This window comes from Canis lupus, chromosome 5, assembly GCF_003254725.2.
Source record: "Canis lupus dingo isolate Sandy chromosome 5, ASM325472v2, whole genome shotgun sequence".
In the NCBI taxonomy this organism is placed as follows: domain Eukaryota; kingdom Metazoa; phylum Chordata; class Mammalia; order Carnivora; family Canidae; genus Canis; species Canis lupus.
The window spans coordinates 32,820,939-32,841,311 of NC_064247.1; the positions used below are offsets into that span (position 1 = coordinate 32,820,939).

Below are 20,373 nucleotides of genomic sequence, written 5' to 3' on the forward strand. Positions count from 1 at the left end.
CACTTCGTTACAGGTTTAATGGTGTGCAAAGCACGCGCGATCGTGTTCAGAGATAGGGAGGCCCCGCCAGGCTCTCCCTCTGCACTTCAATAGAGACGATGTGGTGGCCGGGTACCATGGCCAGGCCCAGGACGCGGGGCTCCCCCGCGGAGAAGGAATCTGCAAAGAAGAGGTCAGAGCATCAGGGAGGTAGGCCAGAGCCGGTCCCGCCCCAGAACACCGGGGGACTCCGCCGCAGTCCCGGGAGGATGTCCTCGGGCACTGACCCGACGGCTTGAGGAACTCCTGCGCCGAGCCCAGGATGACATTGCAGTCGCGGTCGGTGCAGAGGAAGCAGCCGACCAGGGTCCGACCGTCTGTCATGCGAATGCGCATAGTCTTGTTGAGCAGCGCCTCTAGCTGCTGCCGGGCCCGCGCGGCCGGCGAGTCCTCGCGCTCCCCGTCTGAGTCCTGCGCGGGGCGGGACACGCGCTGAGACGGCGCAGCCCCGGCGGCCGCCCTCCCGCGGAACCACAGCTCCCGACAGCCCGCGGGGCGCTCACACGGAGCCCGGGGGCTGCCGGGAGCTGCAGTTCCCCCTCCGTCCCCCCCATCTTGCTCCCCGGCTGGCCCTCGATCCCAGAACCCGAGCCCGCGCTAACCCCGGCGCTGGAGCTGCTTTGACGCCGGCTGCAACAGCCATTCTCTTCTCGTAGCAGCATGGCTGGTCCAGCTCCGGCCATTTGCCCCGGGGCCGGCTCCGGGCCCTTCAACTTCCTAAGAACCTTTTGGGTCCGGTGGTCCGAGATCTCGCGAGTGCTCCCGACCTCTTTTCTTTCGCGAGATCACCTCCCCTCCTCCTCCTGTCTCCTGGGCAACTGCAGAGATCTCGCGAGTTTCTCCCACTGTTCCGGCACTGTGGCTCACTGCGGCCTACGGCGCCGGATGCCTTAAGATATCGCGAGAAGTTTTCCCTCTTTAGGTTCATACAAATCCTTCAGAAATCCTGGCATGTAGCGAGACGATCTTTTCTCGTCATCGCTTTGCACCCCATCGTCCCTTGCTTTTCTGCCTCGCGACACAGTCTGTCCTAAATATCCCCTCCAGCCCAGACCACTCTGAACACGGAGCTTTCGCTTCCCCCCGCCCCCAAACCTCTGCAGGACGCAACTCAGTTTCTTGAAAGCTAGATTCAGACTACGTTTCCCGTGAGCACGGACGGCCCCTCGTCCCGAGTGTTTGATCTCCGTGGACGGTGGCCGGGAAGGGACAATGGTTTCCATGTCAGCGGAGCAACGCGCTCGCTAGGAGGAAAGATGCCGCGCAGGGAGTGAATGAGTGAGTGAGTGAGGGCGTGCTGAGGGGCGACGAAGCAACCAGAGAAGCTGATGGCCGACAGTGCAGGAGCCATGCAGCGCCGGGGCCTCGTGGACGGGCCGGACTTTGAGTTTTTCCAGCGTCGCTATTTTACGCCGGCCGAGGTGGCCGAACACAACCTGCCGGAAGACCTGTGGGTGTCTTACCTGGGATCCGTGTACGACCTGACGCCGTTGGCTCAGGAGCACAAGGGTGAGGGCCGCTCCCTGGACCAGGGGCAGGGCGTGCATGGGAGCGGGGGCGGGCTTGGGCAGCCAGCCCTGACGGCGGCTGCTCCTTCCCCAGGGGACCTGCTGCTAAAACCCATCATAGAAGTTGCGGGCCAGGACATCAGTCACTGGTTTGACCCGAAGACCAGAGACGTGAGCCCTGCCGGACCGCGGGTTGAGGGTGGGGTGGGGGGAGAAGCGGGGGTGGCGGGAGTCGGAGGTGCTGACTGCCCCTCCCCCTTGCAACCCCCTCCCCAACCCTCTTTAAAGATCCGCAAGCACGTAGATCCGCTGACCGGAACGCTGAGATACCGCACCCCCCGGGGCCGCTTTCTGCACGTCCCGCCTCAGCTGCCCCGTTCCGACTGGGCCAACGATTTCGGGAAGCCCTGGTGGCAGGGGACGCGCTACGAGGTGGGGCGGCTGTCGGCCAAGACCCGGAGCATCCGCATCATTAACACGCTCACGTCGCAGGAGCACACGCTGGAGGTGAGAACGGGCGCCTGCGGGCAGGTTGGAGGGAACTGGGGATCCCAGCAAGTCTGCCAGGAGATCTTCGGGCCGTTGGGTCTCCGTAGAAAATGGGAGCAGGATCCCTTCCCTCCCATCTTTAGAGGCGACCGGGGAGGGCGGACCACCTGGAGAGCGGTCTCCAGGGTTGGGACCCTAGTAGTGGCCGGATCACAGGGTACCGAGACTCCTTCATACACCTTAGCCACGGTGGTGGCTTGGAAGCACTTCCAGGCTGTCTTTTGGAGAGCAGTTGCAGCCGGACTCTCTTATTAATAAACTCTGTTAAAGGGATGAGGGGAGGGGGCACTGACTCTGACCCTTTAGGGCCATCTGTTTGTTAAAAGTGGCTGCCCTAGAGACAGGTGACACTTTGGGGTCATTCACTGCGTGCTGGAGCCCCAGCTTCATTTGGGGACCAGAGAAGTGCCTAGAAATGCTATCCACCAAAGAGAGGCTCTCTGTTCTCAGCACTGTCATCTTTTGGGCTCCTGGCTTCAGCGTGGGACATGCACATGATGCATGCACGTGTCCCATCCGAAATCCTGGGGGATGGGGTGCTTTCATGTTCTGCAGGTGGGGGCCCTGGAATCAATGTGGGAAATCCTCCACCGGTATCTCCCTTATAACGCACATGCTGCCAGCTATACATGGAAATACGAAGGGAAGAAACTGAACATGGATTATACCCTGGAAGAGAATGGGATCCGGGATGAGGATGAAGAATTTGATTACCTCAATATGGACGGAACACTCTACATACCTGCCATACTGCTCTACTTCAATGATGACCTCACGGAGCTATAGGGGACGAGATGACTGCTTATGTAGACTCAAAACATGTTTTGAGTTTGCTATTTCTGTGCCCCTGCAGGAAGAGAGCCGGGAGTGGGGGGTGGCGGGCAGTGCTGGCTGAGACCTCCATTCCATGCTGGGAACTGGCCAGTGGCTCTTGCGTCCTTCTGAAGCGTGCACATCTTGTTTCCTAGGCCCACTGTGATTTGCTCAGAGAGAGTTAGGGAGAATGTTGGAAGCACGTTACTTAATTCTCAGGAGTGAAACGAGAAGTATCTTGGAGGAGGGAGACAGCCAGCCAGAGCTTAAGAAGAACTTTTAGACAGTCAGAGAAGAAGTCCTACCCAGGGATGAGGGATGGAAGGAGTTTTGTGGCAGTGCGGCAGGAAGATGGGATTTACACAGACAGGAACAGGAAATGTCTATTGCTAGCCTTACAAAACTGGCTGACTCGCCTCCTGAAGAGTGCTTGATAGTTGAAACCCCAAAGGGAAGAAAGAAAGTGAACGGTTAGTAGGTAATTAAGGCCACGTGCCTCATACACCCTTTTTAATACGACTACTCTAAGATGGGCACCATCCCCACGATTTTATACATGAGTCTTTTGAAGCTTAGATTTTTTTTTTTCCCCTATTGGGGGTTAGTAAGCAATGGGTGACCCTGGCAGCTTTGCCTCTAGCAAGTAAGAGGGGAGCTACCTAAACTCAACAATATTTAGTAGCACAGAAGCACACAAGTTAGCGGCCAGGATGCAAACTCGAATCCAAATCCAAAGTTCACGTTCTTTCAGTGCAGAGAGGACCTCGCTGTCCTCATCTCATTGCACAACAAGACCCTGCCAGCCTGTTGTGTTCGCAGTTTCTTCGGCCCTTAGTGTCTCGGGAAGGGAGTTAGCAGAGCTCTGTGATGGCAGGGAAGGGGCAGGGAGGAGGCTGGGAGGGCCACCAGCTAAGCAATGGCTAGCCAGGCTGCCCCCCAGTAGCCCACAGCTAAATCTTCTGGCTTTTCTGAGGCAAAGAGGTGGATGGATACGGACTCCATGGAAGACGAGAATAGGGAAAGGGCCTTTGGATAGGGGATCAAAATGGAGGCAGATGGTAGCACATATTCATGATGGGCCTGTGCCCCTTAGGGAAGGTGAGGAAAACAGGGTCCACTTGCAAGACAGCAACTCCACAGGGAGCTCGACAGGGGTGATGTAAAGAGAGAAGCTCACTGGGTCAGAACACTGGTGATCAAAAGACAACCGCGTGGGAGGCAGTGGCCAGATTTGTCCCCTTGAACCTTGGGAAGGGGGATGAGAATGACAGGTGAATGTCCCGACAGGGGCCACAGAGGCTCAGGACCAGGCTCATAGGCCTGGGCATTTTCAGAGGGGCTGGCTGAGGGGCTGCCCGGAGGTGGAGGCAGGTACCTGCCTCAGCACTTTCCAAACACACTGAGACCCAGGGCTGCCCCTTGTCCCGTCCTCCAAGAGGCCGTGAGTGATGAAGCTTTCTGATGTGTAGTCAACCCTGCGGTGGATTCATGTGCCTCTTGTTGGCTCAGTTGCACTGACCCGACTCTAGAACCCAAGCAATGCTGCTGCTCTGGCGCCAGCCTCCAGGGTCAGCCCAAACCTGCTCCCCTCCCCCCTCCCCCAGAGTCTTCCGCTTCAGTGCCTCCTGCTCCTTGCACCCTGGTCACCCTCCAAGTAGATCCTAGCCCCTAAATGCCCCAGGGGCATTGCTCCCTCTTCCTCCCAGCCACTGTCCCCTCTTGTCCAGACTGCTGTACTGATGTCCTAACCAGCCCCCAACTCCTGCCCCCACATGCAGCAGGACAGGTGAGCTCTGAGAACCAAACCCGGGCATCTGCCTCTGCTCCTTCAGATTCCTCAGTGGCTTCCAGGTGCTTTGGCAATAAAGCCCTGTCAGTCCGAAGACGCTGCATGAACCAGCCTGGGCCCGCCTCGCATTACTCTATTCTGTTCCATGTCCCTGCCGCCCATGGAATGTCCTCCTGCCTCAGGACCCCCACACACTGTTCCCTCTGCCCCCACACTCTTCCTCCCATCGACCCCCTAGCTGACCCTGCAGGTTTCTTCCTCTGGCAAGCTTTTCTGCTATCTTGGTGTAGAAAGCAAGACTTTCCATGAGATGGTCTCTTAGCATCGCCCTTATTTCAGAGCACTTCTTACAATGAAAATTTTAAGATCCTAGATGTGGTTGGCTGCTCAGCTGCTAGGCTGGAAGCTCATGAGGGCAAAGGCCGGGTCCACCTTGTTCATGGTCATCTTCCCAGTGTTGGGTGCATGGTAGCTGCTCAATAAACTTTGATAGAATGACCTCAAATGTTGAGTGAATCCATGTGTCCCTAATAATGAGTGGATGGGGCCTTGTGTCCTGGAGGCAAGGTGAGGCCAAGCAGTAGGAGGTCTGGCTCTCGGCTGGCTCCCCTCAGAACCAAGACCTAACACTAGAGGCTTCCTCTCCCCAAATTTGGAGGGGGGCATCCATCTGCCATTCCCCCATACTGCCACCAGGTGGCTGTAATCGCCTACAGAGTTGGCATGGCGGGGGAGGAGGGAGAACCTGCCCAAATTCTAAAGAGGTTACAATCAAAGGTGGTTCCTCCAGAGGTACAGGTGGAGGGAAGGATCAGAAAATATAAGGAAGGAATGCCTGGCAGGCTCCGTGGTTGAGCGTCTGCCTTCAGCTGAGAGCGTGACCTCGGGTCCTGGGACTGAGTCCTGTATCGGGCTCCTGGCAGGGAGCCTGCTTCTCACTCTGCCTGTGTCTCTGCCTCTCTCTGTGTGTCTCTCATGAATAAGTACAATCTTTTTAAAAAGGAAAAACCACATGGCTGCTATTTTATCAGTATTGGGTTAAATTCTGTTCTACATTTTGTCCACAAGCTCGTGCCAGGAAAGGAGTGCAGTTTGAGAGAAAATCCATGGGGTAGCACAAGTAGGAGCTCTGATTACAGGCAAGCGTGGGGGCTGTGGGAGGCCTACAGACCACGTGCTTCAAAGATAATAGACTACATTCCTTTAGGAATAGTTAGGGGCTCGTGTGTGCAGTGTAAGGCTTTTCACGAGGCACTCCGTCGTTCTCTCCCAATCCAAGGCTGGGTACTTGCATGAGTAAGTAGAAAATGCCTGGGCCAAAAATCTAGAGAGTAAATAACACATGAGTGTAGGCTCCAAGTCCTCTGGTGGTGACCTCTTTCGTTTTGGAGGGGCGTGGGGTGATAGCTGGGATATTGTGACTTCAAAGGACTCAACTGTCAAATACTTCCCACGACCGGGGTCCCTACAAGCACATATCACTGAAGATAATAAAGACATGTACGTCTTTGCAGGGAGCCGCCCACTCAGTGGGCTAAAACACACACACATGAACAGGGAAATGAAAACAGTATGTGATAAAGGACCAGATTATGGTATAGAGACTCTTCCACCTTAATGGCAAATCACAAGTGGATTCTTCTTCTTCTTTTTTTTTTTTTTTAATTTATGATAGCCACAGAGAGAGAGAGAGAGAGAGAGGCAGAGGGAGAAGCAGGCCCCATGCACCGGGAGCCCGATGTGGGATTCGATCCTGGGTCTCCAGGATCGCACCCTGGGCCAAAGGCAGGCGCCAAACCGCTGCGCCACCCAGGGACCCCCACAAGTGGATTCTTAAGCTGGATCTGCAGAACTGCAGAGGTGGTGTCTAAATATTCTGTGTGTGTGTTGGCACCTGTGTGCAAGCTCAGATATGTATTTTTTTTTTAAGATTTGTTTATTTATGACATAGAGAGAGAGGCAGAGACACAGGAGGAGGGAGAAGCAGGCTCCATGCCAGTAGCCCGACGCGGGACTCGATCCCAGGACTCCAGGATCACGCCCTGGGCCAAAGGCAGGCGCTAAACCACTGAGCCACCCAGGGATCCCCTCAGATATGTATTATTTTGGAGAAAGGAGCTATATTTCCCATCAGTATCAAAATGGCCCAATCCTCTGCCCTGAAATAGTACACACACGGGTAATTTAAAGACCCCCAAAAGTAAAATCGCCAAGGTGATAATGTAATGTAGTTCTGTCTCAATGCTCTATCTCAACTGTTACACCTGTGTTCCCACAGCAGCACTTCCTAAAGCTGCGACCCTTGGGGCTAAGTTTATGTCTTGTCTGAAGCATTTTACTACTGTCCCAAATTCCAATCTGGATGTACCCTGGAGCCGAATGAGGGGATCTCTCATTTAGGCTTGACTCTAACACCCAGCCACTGATGGCAGGGTAATGCGCCCAGCCCATGCAGCTGAGTTCAGGTAAACCGCACAGATATTGTTGATCTTTGGGACTTTACGATATTGGGACAACAGCCACTTTGTGAGGGATCAGCAAGAGCACACGGAGGTTTACTTGTAAAGAAAGCAAAGTTTGAAACCCGAATGATCTTGAAAACCAAAGATGAGGTGTTCAAAATACAAACAGGTAGGCCACCTGAGTCCTGGATAGTCCAGGCATGTGGCAAACACTTAAAATAAAAAAACAAAACAAAACAAAAAACAACCAAAAAGCTGGTGAATGAGTATGTCAAGTGAGGTCACTGAAATGGGGTTGGGGTAAAGAAGAGTGGGATGAAGAACCAGACAGTGGAGAGACCACCAGAATTGGGTCTCTCTCTTCCCTGCCTCTTGGGAGCCTAAGTTTAGCGGGAACTTGGGCTTTCGGCTTCCAGCATTCCACTCGCTCATCTCTGTATCCACAATGGCCATAGGACGCCTGACAAAGTGTGGCAAAAACTACATACTTGTATTTATTACGCAGGAAATAACGGGACACATAATCCCTACTGTTTGAAATGTCTGCACTCGGGAACCAAGTGGATGTGGATGATGTGAAGCCCCTAGCTGCTTGCCCAATCGCACTATGAGAAGAGAGCCAAAGAGATACCCTTGATCACATCCGTGCTGGGGAACACTGCCAGCTGTCCTCCAGAGCAGGAAAGGAGGTGAAATGTTCCCCCACCCTCATCAGAAGGCCCTGCTGTGTGGACCTTACTCCACCCCAGCTGGTCGTTGAGAATGACCCTGGCTGCAAAGATTGGAAGGCTGAGTGCTGGGGCCTGACTCTTCTAATAAAGACTGAATTATCCCAAATAATAAGAGAATTTGTGGTGCAGTCATTCCACTGGGTAGGTCACGGTATCTGGCTGCTCTCACTTCTGTCCTCCTGTTTGTTACCTTTCTGGCTGCTCTGCTGCTAGCCTGTGGGGTGGGCAGGAAGGAGGCAAAGGGGAGACAGGGAGGCTAGGGCCTCAATGGAAGCACCTGTCCTTGGCAGACCTTGGAGCGTGTCTCACTGGTGCAACGCACGTGACACCAGGACCCTTGGCTGCGAGGGATCTGGGATGGTTTTCTCTTTCTTTCTTTCTTTCTTTCTTTCTTTCTTTCTTTCTTTCTTTCTTTCTTTCTTTCTTTCTTTTCTTTCTTTCTTCTTTCTTTCTTTCTTTCTTTCTTTCTTTCTTTCTTTCTTTCTTTCTTTCTTTCTTCCTTCCTTCCTTCCTTCCTTCCTTCCTTCCTTCCTTCTAGATTTATTTATTTATTTATTTATTTATTTATTTATTTATTTATTTATTTATTTATTTATTTATTTTAGACAGAGAGAGAGAAGCAGAGACACAGGAGGAGGGAGAAGCAGGCTCCATGCCAGGAGCCCGACATGGGACTCGATCCCGGAACTCCAGGATCGCGCCCTAGGCCAAAGGCAGGTGCTAAACCGCTGAGGCACCCAGGGATCCCCGACGGTGTATTTTCTACTGACGCCCACAACTAAAGCAGGGTCAGGATGGATACTGGTGGGGACCAGCGATGTCTTCCGTGAATCATGAGCAATGCTGTTTGTCCACCTGTGAGCCACAAAAAGTTACTAGGTGCTGTGTCCTGTTGCAGATACTGGGGATGCGTAAGTGAGGGTCATGTGTGGGTTCCCGACTCCCAGGGACATAGCATTCTGGTGGGATAAACAGTAAATGCACAGGCAGGGTTACTGCACATAGTACTAAGAGCGATACACTGTATATGCATGTGCTCACACATACACCACATGCTCACATCTGCTACAAGTACTATAAAAACAAAGCAGCAGAGCCGCCTGAAAGAGTGATGGTCAAATGATCCGAGGCCTGCCTGGGCCAATGACACAGGCCAGGCCCCTGTGACCTGGAGAGCTGCATTCACCGGCCCCAATCAATCATTCACCTGCCATCACAACAGGCTTAAGAGCTGTTTTTATTGACACTGCAAAGCAAGGACGTGGAAGCAGAGAGAGATGAAGTAACTCGCCAAAGGTCACAGGACTACCTAGTTAGTAGCCAAGATGGGCTTCGAACCAAGCCGGTTGCGGGCCACCCACTTAACCACGGAGTGGCGCCACCTCCCTGCGTGCCACACACGGGTGCCGCCCCAGTGGCCTGCTTATTTATCTCAGCCAGCCCAGGACTCCGGAGGAGACTTCAAACAACCACTACCCTTCATTCTGCGGGTGGATGTGATGCGGGCAGGGCGCAGGGGGCACTGTGTGTTTCCACCCCCAGAGCCGCAGGATCTGCTTGCAAGGCGGCTCACCTGCACAGCAGCGAGGTGCTGGGGACGGTGGGGACCCCTTGACCTGCACCCCTCTGCAGGGCAGTGTGGGATCCCTCCCAGCCTGGTGGCTGGAGTCCTCTGTAATTACCAGGGAGCTTCCTACCCAAAGGGAGGGAACCATGTTGGGCTGCTCAGAGGGAAAAGGGTCAAAGTTACGTTGTAGCAAACACATGCTGCTGTGAGATGTGATTCCTGAGACACCCTCAACCCCCAGGATCCCTTCTGTCTCATGGCTTCCTCTGCATGGAACATTCCACCCCCCACTCATTGCTTGGCCAGCTCTTCCCCTTGAAAGCTGTGCTCCAGTGTCACCTCCTCAGGGAAGCCTTCCCGGATCCCTTTGCTGAGGTCAAATATTCCTTCACCCCCTCTCAGGCTCCCCTGCAATGAATTTATTGACTATAATTCACAGTTTAATGTCTGCCTTCCTTGCTTCTTAGATTCGAAGCTCTAGGAGGGCAGACAGCATGTCTCTGTGTCTCTGATCAGTCACAAATACCCAAGACTAAGTACAAGGTGCCTGAGGAACACGTGACTCCCAGCTGGGTGATCAGGGAAGGCCTCAGGGAGAAGCATCACCTTCAGCTGAGACCCAGAGGGCCAGGACAGGGATCAGAGGTGGGGCCGGGGGAGGGTAACCGGAGCCTGGTGGGCCAATGGCCTCCTGCAAAGAATAAACAGCACAAACAGTGCAGAGTTTAGGGGTAAGAGCAGAGAGCTCAGAGCTTGGAGAGAAGGCAAAGCTAAGAAACAGAGGCTAGGGGCTGGGGAGGGGAGGTGAGGAGGGGTGTGGAGGTCAGACCAGGTGGAGTGAGACTTTCTCAACCTGGCTTTTGTCTGTTGAGATATAATTCATACACTGTAACATTCACCCTTTCAAAGCATACAATTCAGGGTTAATGGTTTTATAGGGAGAAGGGTGCGATGGTCCAATCGGATTTGCATTTTAAGAAGGTGACTTGCCTCAGAGATGAGAGAGGGAGGGAGGAAGTGGAGCCATCCTGGAGAGGACTGGAGTGGCCAGGCTGGGACTAAGTCAGGGGCAGTGGAGGGCAGAGGAGGGCAGACGTAAGGACAGAATCGCACAGCTACATGATTCCTGGGAGCAGGAGCTGGGGCAGCAGGAGGAGACAAAGGGACACCCCACAGGGCAAGAGGGTGAAGAGTTCACTGGCAGAGCAGGGGACCTGATCTGGGAAGCAGGTGATGTGCTGTGAATTGGCTGGGAAGTGACCTGGGCCACACTAACACTGAACACCAATGTCCCGCTCTTATGGCTCCATGGGACAGGATCCTGAAGAGAGAAGAGGGCTCAGGGCTGGAGGTAGGGGTGTGAGAGCACAGCTGAGCAGCTGTCGCCAGGTGCTAGGCTTGGGGAAGAGCCCCTGGAGGAGGGAGAGAAGCCAGGGTGGTGAGACCATGGTGCGCCATGGACGCCAAAGAGAGAGTCTGAGAGGAGGGGGTGCTACACGGTGTGCAGCAGGTGTGCAGAGTTCCATCAAGACCCAGACGAGGAAACCACACCTGCAGGAGGCTTTGGAACCACTCACAGAATACTTCGCTTTCCTCAGATTCCCTTTCTATAGATGTAAACATCTATAGACCTATGAACACCTATGAACAATAGGAGGTAGTTTCCGCAAAAGGCATCAAGCAGGACACGATCTCTCTACGTAGAAGCTCCCTACGGTGTTGTTGAGAAATTAAATGAGATGGAGTATGGAAGAACCGCCAGCAGTACGAAGGGCGCTTTGAACGGGCACCCTAAAATTTCAGTTTTCTTTTCCCTTCCTCGGGCCAGCCACAATTTAGTAATTCATGCTTCTTGTGGGATTGCCTGAGATTCAGTGTTATTCAACATCCAGGTAACACTTGTCATGATTAGAAAACCAGTAGATCGGGGCGCCTAGGGGGGGCTCAGTGGTTGAGGGTCTGCCTTCAGCTCAGGTCCTGATCCCAGGGTCCTGGATCGAGTCTCGCATCAGGCTCCCCGCGGGGAGCCTGCTTCTCCCTCTGTGTCTCTGCCTCTCTCTGGGTCTCCCACAAATAAATAAAATCTTAAAACAAAAACAATCAGTGGGCATACCTGTGACTAACAATTGTGTTTGTGCCTCCATTAGAATGGGGTCCAAAAACCTGGTTTGTTTCCTATTTTCCAGGGTTGGGCTTATAGAGAGGAAGCTGGCGAGAGTCTGGAAACAGGGCCAACTATTGGGAGCAAGAGAAGCTGCAAGCAGTCCCCACCTCCTTCAGAGTTACATGCTGTCCGAACCTCAGGTCGCTGAATCCTCTCACCTTCAATCCCCTTAAGTGAATCTCTCTGCAGTGAGAAATGGCCAATGGTGAATGTGATTGGTTAGGGTCGGAGTGGCCAGCATGGAGGTTAGCTCCCTAATCCTCTCCCTGAGACATAGGCCTGTTTCACGGGTGGGAAGGCTGAGACCAGAGGGAGAAGCCGCTCATCCAATGTCACTTTGTAGGTGGAAGAGCTTGGATTGCAGGTGCTCCCTGACCCCGAAGCTCAAACTCCAACGCAAGGACTGGGTAAACTTCATTACTTGGCTCTGGACTACATGCTAGGAGTTACACGGTTTTGGAAGATGGGATCTTTTTTAAAAAAAAGTTGATTTTAATTTACTGATTATATCTAATTTAGTCTAAAATTAAAATGACTTCTGGTGTGCCCAGGTAGCTCAGTGGGTTAAGTGTCCAACTCTTGATTTCAGCTCAGGTCATGATCTCAGGGGTTGTGGGATCGAGTTCTGCATCAGGATCCACGCTCAGCAGGAGTCAGCTTAAGGATCCTCTCTCCCCCTCTGCCCCTCCCCCTGTATGCTCTCTCTCTCTCTCTCTCAAATAAATAAATGCATCTTAAAAAAAAATAAAAACAAAATGACTTTTGTCCAGAGAGCTAAATGGTGAAAAGGCCCAAGGCAGGCCAAGACACAAGATGCAACAAGCTTGGGGTTGGCATTTAGTATGACAAATCTATCATCTGGAAGACAAATCTATAATCTGAAAGACAGTTAATCAGCCAGGAAAGGTGTCAGGGCAATTCTACTCAAATGGTGGGCTTGACATTAGATGGCATTTCTAGCTGGCCTGCCAATGGTATTAAGACACCGTTAAAAGGCAGAATGGAAGAAAGGGTTGGCTTCAGCCATTTGATTTCCATGACAGTGGTCCATTGGTGCAGGCCTAGGAGAAAGACCAAGGACTGGGCGGGGATGGGGGTGGCTTAGAGCTTCCTCCTCAACAAAGAGCCAGGGAATGAATTTAGTTAGAAGCCAGCAATAGAAGCGTAAGCAGATGTGAGATCACAGAAGCCAAGCAAAGACTATTTCAAGGATGGGGTGGCAAGTTAAGGACTCAGAAATAGCCTCTGTACTGGCAACCGGGTAGCTGTTGGTAGTCTGATGGCAGCAGCTTCGGAGGAGCTGGCATGTGTAGGCAGGTAGATGGTGAGTGCAGGCAGCGAGGCTGTGAATGGGCACAGGGAGGTAGGGCGGCAGCTGGAGGGAGGTGGGGGTCCAGAGGACTTCTTTTAAAGATAGGGGGATGTGGCTGAGAAGGAGCAGATGAAATGGGAGGTGAGGGAGCACTGCTGGATCCCAAGAAGGCGGCCGGGCTGGGGACCAGGGCCGGGGCCGCTAGACCAGCTTCCGACAGGACCATCAGGAGGGAGGACAGGGATCCCTGGGTGGCGCAGCGGTTTGGTGCCTGCCTTTGGCCCAGGGCGCGATCCTGGAGACCCAGGATCGAATCCCACGTCAGGCTCCCGGTGCATGGAGCCTGCTTCTCCCTCTGCTTGTGTCTCTGCCTCTCTCTCTCTCTCTCTGTGACTATCATAAATAAATAAAAAAATTAAAAAAAATTTTTAAGGAGGGAGGACAAAATATGCAGGCTTTTGTGCCTCAGTGCCAGGGAGCCTTCACCTGGTGATCCGGCCCCTGGAAGGGGAGAAGGCTTCCTACTGGGGTAATAGGGTGGAGGCGGCCTGAGGAAGGCAAGGACAGTTTGGAAAAGTAACCTTAGAGAACTGAAAGGAGGTGGGCTAGGGGAAAGGATTTCTGGGCAGGGCCTCGGGGGTTCCTTGGGCAGCTGGGTGGTAAGAGGCAGCAGAAGTGGCCACAGTTAGCAATGTGTGGGGGACAACTGGAACAGGACACCGGCCAGACAGTGGCTGAAATGACCGCGGGCTCTAAGCTGGACAGGGATCATGGCCGGTTAAGGCACTTGATTGTCTTACAGACCCAAGAACAGCAGAGAAATAACAGCCGGAGAGACAAATTTGCAGGCAGAACAGGGGGCTCGAAATCTAGAATTTCAGAAGAGGTAAGTGTAGAGGTGGGACCAGCATGGAATGGAGAGAAAGGTCTCTGGTTAGGGAGCCGAGGGCGGAAACCTGGCAAACCAGGTGCCACCCTTCAGTGAATGAGGAGCAGGACCAGGGGGGAGCACGGGCGGCCAGGAAGATGAGTGCCGGGGTGCCCAGCCAGGCTGCAGGACCTTCGGGTGGGGCTTGTCACCTGGGATGGGAGACCTGGAATCAACCCTGGAGATGAAGAAACAGATTCCTTTACATGTGTGGTCTCCAGACTTACTGGCCACTTTACTGTAAACTAGTTTTTGGAGACTACCCAACTTGGTGACCAAATGCTCGATACTACCTCCTCTTCTCTATTTCTGTATGTCTTTTAATTTTTAAATTTTATTTACTTGCTTTTTTAAAGATTTTATTTATTTATTCATGAGACACACAGAGAGGCAGAGACATAGGCAGAGGGAGAAGCAGGCTCCTTGTGGGGAGCCCGATGTGGGACTCGATATCAGGACCCCAGAATCACGGCCTGAGCCAAAGGCAGAGGTTCAACCACTGAGCCACACAGGTGCCCTCCTTTTTTCTTTTAATTTTTTTAAAGCTTAGTTTCAATTTTCACTGTAGAGCATACAGAAAATTCCAGGTAGGCAAGCATAATCAGTCTTATTCCTATCACTCAGCAGAAACCAGTATTAACATCTTAACCACTTCCTCCCTAGTATTTTCCTACATGGTTGCGATTATACTACATAAATGACTTTATATTGCCTTATGCAATTCACAGTAGATCATAAGCTGTTAAAAAAAAAAAAAAAGGAGCCATGCTGGCAGTAAGAACAGTGCTTGTTTCTAGAAGAGGCCTCTACTCGGAAGACATTGGAAACTTCTGGGGTGCCGTAAATATATTTTATGTCTTTACCTGGATGGTGTTTACACAAGAGTATACATTGGTAGAAACTCAAGATGTACACCTGAAAAAAACCTGACCAAGCAAACAAAAAACAAAACGAAATCAGATCATGTGCATTTGCTCAAGTCATTTTGTCAATGTGGAAAAAGGTGAACAGTCAGTGAATTTAGGACAGTGTATAGGTATCAACAGGTCAGGGAACAGCAGGTGTTGGTGGGAGTCTGGAGAAAGGGGACTGTTGGTGGGAATGCAAACTGGCACAGCCACTCTTGGAGAACAGTGTGGAGGGTTCTCAAGAAGTTAAAAGTAGAGCTACCCTACGACCCAGCAATTGCACTACTGGGTATTTACCTAAAGGATAAAAAAATACAAATTCAAAGAGATACATGTAGCCTGATGCTTATAGCAGCATTATGGGAAATAGCCAGATCATGGAAGCAGAGGGGGTGTCCATCCATTGATGAATAGATAAAGAAGACACGGTGTATGTGTGTGTGTGTATGTCTGTGTGTGTGTGTGTGTGTGTGTGTGTACTTGGAATATTACTCAGTCATGACAAAGAATGAAATCTTGCCATTGGCAATGACATGGATGGAGCTAGAATGCTAAGTGAAATAAGTCAGCCAGAGACAGACACATACCTCATGATCTCACTTGTAGGTGGAATTAAAGAAACAGAACACAGGAGCATTGGGGAAGGAAGGTAAAAATAAAACAGGACAAAATCAGAGAGGGAGTCAAACTATAAAAGACTCAATCATAGGAAACAAACTGAGAGTCGCTGGAGGGGAGGGGGACCTGGGGATGAAGTCACTGGGTGAGGGGCATGAAGGAGAGCACGTGATGTAACGACCACTGGGGGTTCTATACAACTGATAATCACTGACTTCTACCTCTGGAACCAATGATACACTGTATGTTAAGTAATTGAATTCAAATTTTAAAAACGGTTAAACAAAGAAACAAATGAGCAAGGGGGAAAAAGAGACAGAGGCAAACCAAGAAACAGACTCTTCACTGTAGAGAACACGCTGACAGTCACCAAAGGGGAGGGATGGGTGATGTATGTGATGGGGAGTAAGGAGCGCACTTGTGATGAGCACTGGGTGATGTACGAAGTGTTCAATCACTACATTGTACACTTGAAACATAATATTAGAATGTAAATAACAACTTAAAAAAAACGAGTATATAGTGACTACAGTGCTCTTTCCACTTTTCTGTAGGTTTGCAATTTCTCAAAATTGAGAAGTTACAGGTGGGAAGGGACCTAATCCCAAAGAAAAAGCAAGGAAACAATAACATAAAATTCAGGATACTGGGTGGGTGGAGGTGGGGGGGGGATGTGGAATGTGGGAAGATGAGACAGGGTCTTACATTTATTAAACCAGGTAATGGATTCGCATGTTCATTGTAATATTCTTTGTGGCTTATATATGTTATGTGGATTCTTTTGAGCCTATGGAATAGTTCTCATTAGTAGGTAAGAATTTTAAATTAAAAAGCTCCATAAATAACATGTTAATGGTTTCTCCTAATCTTTCATTGCTGACTTCCTCACCAAAACTACCTTTAAGGGTAACCAACTGCTGGGGTTGCTGGCTGGCTTGGTCAGTAGAGAATGGGACTCTTGAACGGTGGGTTCAAGCCCCATGCTGGGTGTAGAGATTACTTTAAAAAAAATGAAAATCTAGGGCACCCAGGTGGCTTAGTTGGTCGAGCGTCTGACTCTTGGTTTTGGCTCAGGTCATGATCCCAGAGTCATGGGATCAAGCCTTGCCTCGGGCTGTGTACAGGGGGGAGTCTGCTTGAGATTCTCTTTCTCCCTCTCCCTCTGCCCCTCCCCATTGCTCACACTTGCTAAAAATAAATCAAATATTTTTAAAAAATTAAAGTCTTAGAAAAAAGGTGATCAGCTGCCAAGAACAATACTTTTCACGGTTTGCACTTAAAAAAGAAAGTTGAGATATAATTTATATCCCATAAAATTTATGATTTCAAGGTGTCCAGGTCAGGAGCTTTTAATATAAGGTTTACAAGATTGTACAGTTACCTCCACTATCTAATTCCAGAGCATTTTCATCACTGCAAAAAGAAATCTACCCATTAGTACTCATTCCCTATGCTCTACTCCCCTCAGACTCTGGGCAACCACTACTCTGATTTCTACCTCTATGAATTGATCCATTCTGGACATATCATACAAGTGGAATCATATGACATGTGGCCTTTTGTATCTAGTTTCTTGCATTTAGTGTGATGTTACATGCTGCAGTGTTTATTGCTACTTCATTCCCTTTTCTGGCGGGATAATATTCTGGACATATTTTGCTTCTCCATTCATCGGTTGATGGACATCTGGGTTGTTTCTGCTGTGGGGTTATCATGAATAATGCCCCTATGAAGATGCACGTAAAAGTTTTTGCGTGGACACGTTTCAATTCTCCTGGGTACACACCTAAGATTGAAATCGCTGGGTCATACAATAACTCTGTATTTCACATTTTGAGGAACAGTCAGTTGGCGCTCTTCTGGCCCTCCACTAGGCATCCGGCAATACTGATCATGCCTGCCTGCTTCCAGAAGCTGTCTCCTTGTCCCACCACAGTAACACTATCTGGTGTACCTACCATTTTAGCAACTTCTGTTTTCCCTTTGGGTTCTCTTCTCCACTCTCCATTTTTCAAAGTTCCTCTGAACTTCTGGCCTCTACTCTTCACTTGATATACTAACAGTTCTTACCTTTTAAAGAGGTACCAACATCTACTAGAACTTTCTATCACAACCTTACCACCCTAGCTAGATGGGTCAACACACTACTTGCTAAGTACTTTCTTGATCAAAATAGACTTCTTCCTCCTTTCTGCTATACATCTTAGTGATGTTTAGGGACCTACTTCAGATACGACTATACATGAGAGGTCTTCAGTGATTCTCCCTCTCCCCACCAAGGTCTCTCTTCTCTGATTTCTCCGATTTTACAGCCCATAGCAATAATCACTACCACATATTGCTAGTTAATTTTTTGGTGTGTTTTACATCTAATCTCAAGTGTCTCTCCTCCCTCCGCCTAGGTAATCCTTTGGTCACTAAAAAATTTCCAGGCTGCTTTAAAAGATGCACAGTGAAAAAATGTTTTTCTTCTCAGTGGTAACCACTACATTTTCTTGTATAATCTCCTAGAAATATTTTATGGATATTTACACATTTTTTTCCTCTCATCAACAGTATCATATTATATATATGCTCTTCTGTACCTTTCCTTTCTTCCTTTCATACTCTCATTTGTATTTAAACTAGAACCCCCCCAAAAGTAAACTAGAACCCCATTGTTGTTTTCAAAAGTTGTGTACAAACTTACATTACAGCCACAGATTATACTTTGCTGAAGTATTTTCCTCCTCAAAGAATTAGAGATTAGTGAAGAATGATTTCTTTAGAGAAATTGTACTACTTGTTGTCCCTTTTGGCTTCATTTGTTAACGTGATCATAGGCTACTTAAATGTCTTTTTTTTAGGATTTTTTTATTTGAGAAAGAGAGTGAGCAAGTGGGGGGAGAAAGGGTAGGAGTAGAGAGAGAGGCAAGGCAGACTCTAGACTGAGCGTGGAGCCTGATGCAGGGCTGGATCTCACAATCCTGAGGTTAAGACCTGAGCCAAAACCAAGAATCAGCTGCTCAACCGACTGAGTCACCCAAGTGCCCTTGTTTATACATATGATTAATATTTTCTCATTGTAAAAATTCAGAATTATAAATAGAGCTAAATACCCCCTTGACTATTCTTCCCCAAAAGTAAGCATGATTATCAATTTGGTATGTATTATGGCCAGAATTTTTAAAGGCATTTAATAAATATATAAAATACTTATATGTAACATATATAATTTATATAGAGAACATGTATAATTTATATGTAATTAAAAATTACATATGTCTGTAGAAACATAAAGCATTGTTTTTAGTTTCTTTGAACATAAACTAAATGATTATATTTACTGTTCTGCAGCTTGCTTTTTGTCTTTTGGTAATACAGTAATGAATCTTATCACATAGATGTAATTCACTTTCTCAATTGCTGGGTAGTTGATTTAGCTATTCCTTACTGCTGGAGATTTGGGTGTTTCTAATTTTTTGCTATTACAAATAATGCTGTAATGAATATCTTTGTACGTGTCATCTTATGCACACACAAGTATGATGACTGCTTCTCAGGGTAGATGATAAGAAGTGGAATTCTGTGTCAGAAAACATGTATATTGGGCAGCCCCGGTGGATCAGCAGTTTAGCGCCGCCTTCAGCCCAGGGCGTGATCCTGGAGACCGGGGATCAAGTCCCATGTCAGGCTCCCTGCATAGAGCCTGCTTCTCCCTCTGCCTGTGTCTCTGCCTCTTTGCCTCTCTGTCTCTCTCTCTGTGTCTCTCATGAATAAATAAAATCTTTAAAAAAAAAAAAAAAGAAAAAGAAAAAGAAAACATGTATGTTTAGGGGCACCTGGGTAGCTCAGCTGGTTAGGCATCTGTCTTTGGCTCAGGGTCCTGCGATGGAGCCCTGCTTCGGGCTCCCTGATCAGTGGGGAGTCAGCTTCCCCCTCTGCACCTCCCCCCTGCTTGTGCTCTCTCTCTCTCAAATAAATAAATAAATAAAATAAATAAAATCAAAACAAACAAACAAAAAAGAAAAGTTTAAAGTAAGTTTAAAGGTGTACTTGAGGGGCACCTGACTGGTGCAGTTGGTAGTCAGAGTTGTGAGTTCCAGCCCAACATTGGGCAGACACATTACTTCAAAAAGAAAAAAGTTTAAAAGTGTACTAGATACAATTAAATGGACTATTGCCAGTCCTACAATATAGTTGTTTCAGATAAGTTATGCCTGGGGCCATCAATTTCACATTAGTCCCTTTAAAACCCGAGGATATCCCATTGACTTAGGCATTGTCTTGTCTCGTATATAGTACAAAGAATGCCAGACTAGAAATTGGAAGATAGAGGCTCAAATCCTGCTTCTGTTGGTAACAACCAACTTGATCTCAGGTAATCCTTTCAACTTAAGGGTCTGTTTTTGGATCTACAAAATTAGATGAAACGTGGTTTCCTAAAATATGGCCTCTACCACCATTGATAGCATGCAAGATCCTTTTATTTTTCTTGATTTTTATTTTAATAATTACTAGTATATTATTATTTTTTAATAATTACTTGTAGTTTACAGTTTCCTGGGTGGCTCAGTGGTTGAGCATCTGCCTTCAGCTCAGGACATGACCCTGGAGTCCTGGGATTGAGTCCCACATTGGGCTCCCTGCAGGAAGCCTGCTTCTCCCTCTGCCCGTGTCTCTGCCTCTCTCTGTGTCTCTCATGAATAAATAAATAAAATCTTTAAAAAAAAAAAAGTTACTTGTACTTTAAAATAAATTAGGAACAGGGCACCTGGGTGGCTCAGTCAGTTAAGTGTCTGATTCATGATTTTGGCTCAGGTCGTGATCTTAGGGTTATGACACTGAACCCCAAGCTAAGCCGGGCTCTGCGCTTAGCAGGGACTCTCTTTCTCTCTCCTCTGCCTCTGCCCCTCCCCCCACTTGCACTCTAAATAAATAAATAAATAAATAAATAAATAAACAAACTTAAAAAAAAAAACAAATTAGGAAGTAATTCCCCTATC

The 20,373-nt window shown here is 49.1% G+C and overlaps 2 protein-coding genes and 1 long non-coding RNA gene across 5 annotated transcripts in view; 1 reads left to right on the forward strand and 2 right to left on the reverse strand.

Annotated features, from left to right (window-relative positions):
- On the reverse strand, positions 1–1,647 carry NAA38 (N-alpha-acetyltransferase 38, NatC auxiliary subunit). Of its 2 annotated transcripts, none has more exons than XM_049110180.1 (3): positions 1,503–1,647; positions 267–450; positions 1–159 (listed from the first exon to the last, which is right to left on the reverse strand). In XM_049110180.1, exons 1-3 carry the CDS (start codon positions 1,584–1,586, stop codon positions 47–49), a joined length of 381 nt encoding a protein of 126 aa, XP_048966137.1. In that variant the 5' UTR covers positions 1,587–1,647; the 3' UTR covers positions 1–46. The 2 variants fall into 2 exon arrangements, with proteins under 2 accessions (XP_048966137.1, XP_025284303.1); XM_025428518.3 differs by lacking the exon at positions 1,503–1,647 and adding an exon at positions 642–777.
- On the forward strand, positions 1,368–5,203 carry LOC112647430 (cytochrome b5 domain-containing protein 1). Of its 2 annotated transcripts, XM_025428515.3 has the most exons (4): positions 1,368–1,548; positions 1,642–1,718; positions 1,836–2,054; positions 2,652–5,203. In XM_025428515.3, the coding sequence occupies exons 1-4, from the start codon at positions 1,368–1,370 to the stop codon at positions 2,880–2,882; spliced, it is 708 nt and encodes a 235-aa protein (XP_025284300.1). In that variant the 3' UTR covers positions 2,883–5,203. The 2 variants fall into 2 exon arrangements, with proteins under 2 accessions (XP_025284300.1, XP_035572306.1); XM_035716413.2 differs by lacking the exon at positions 2,652–5,203 and having other exon boundaries at positions 1,836–2,364.
- Positions 2,807–20,373, reverse strand: part of LOC112647433 (uncharacterized) — a 27,341-nt gene continuing 9,774 nt past the window's right edge. Inside the window, exon 3 of the long non-coding RNA XR_007410738.1 lies at positions 2,807–2,943. This is a non-coding gene — a long non-coding RNA (uncharacterized LOC112647433). The remainder of the gene's footprint in view (positions 2,944–20,373) is intronic.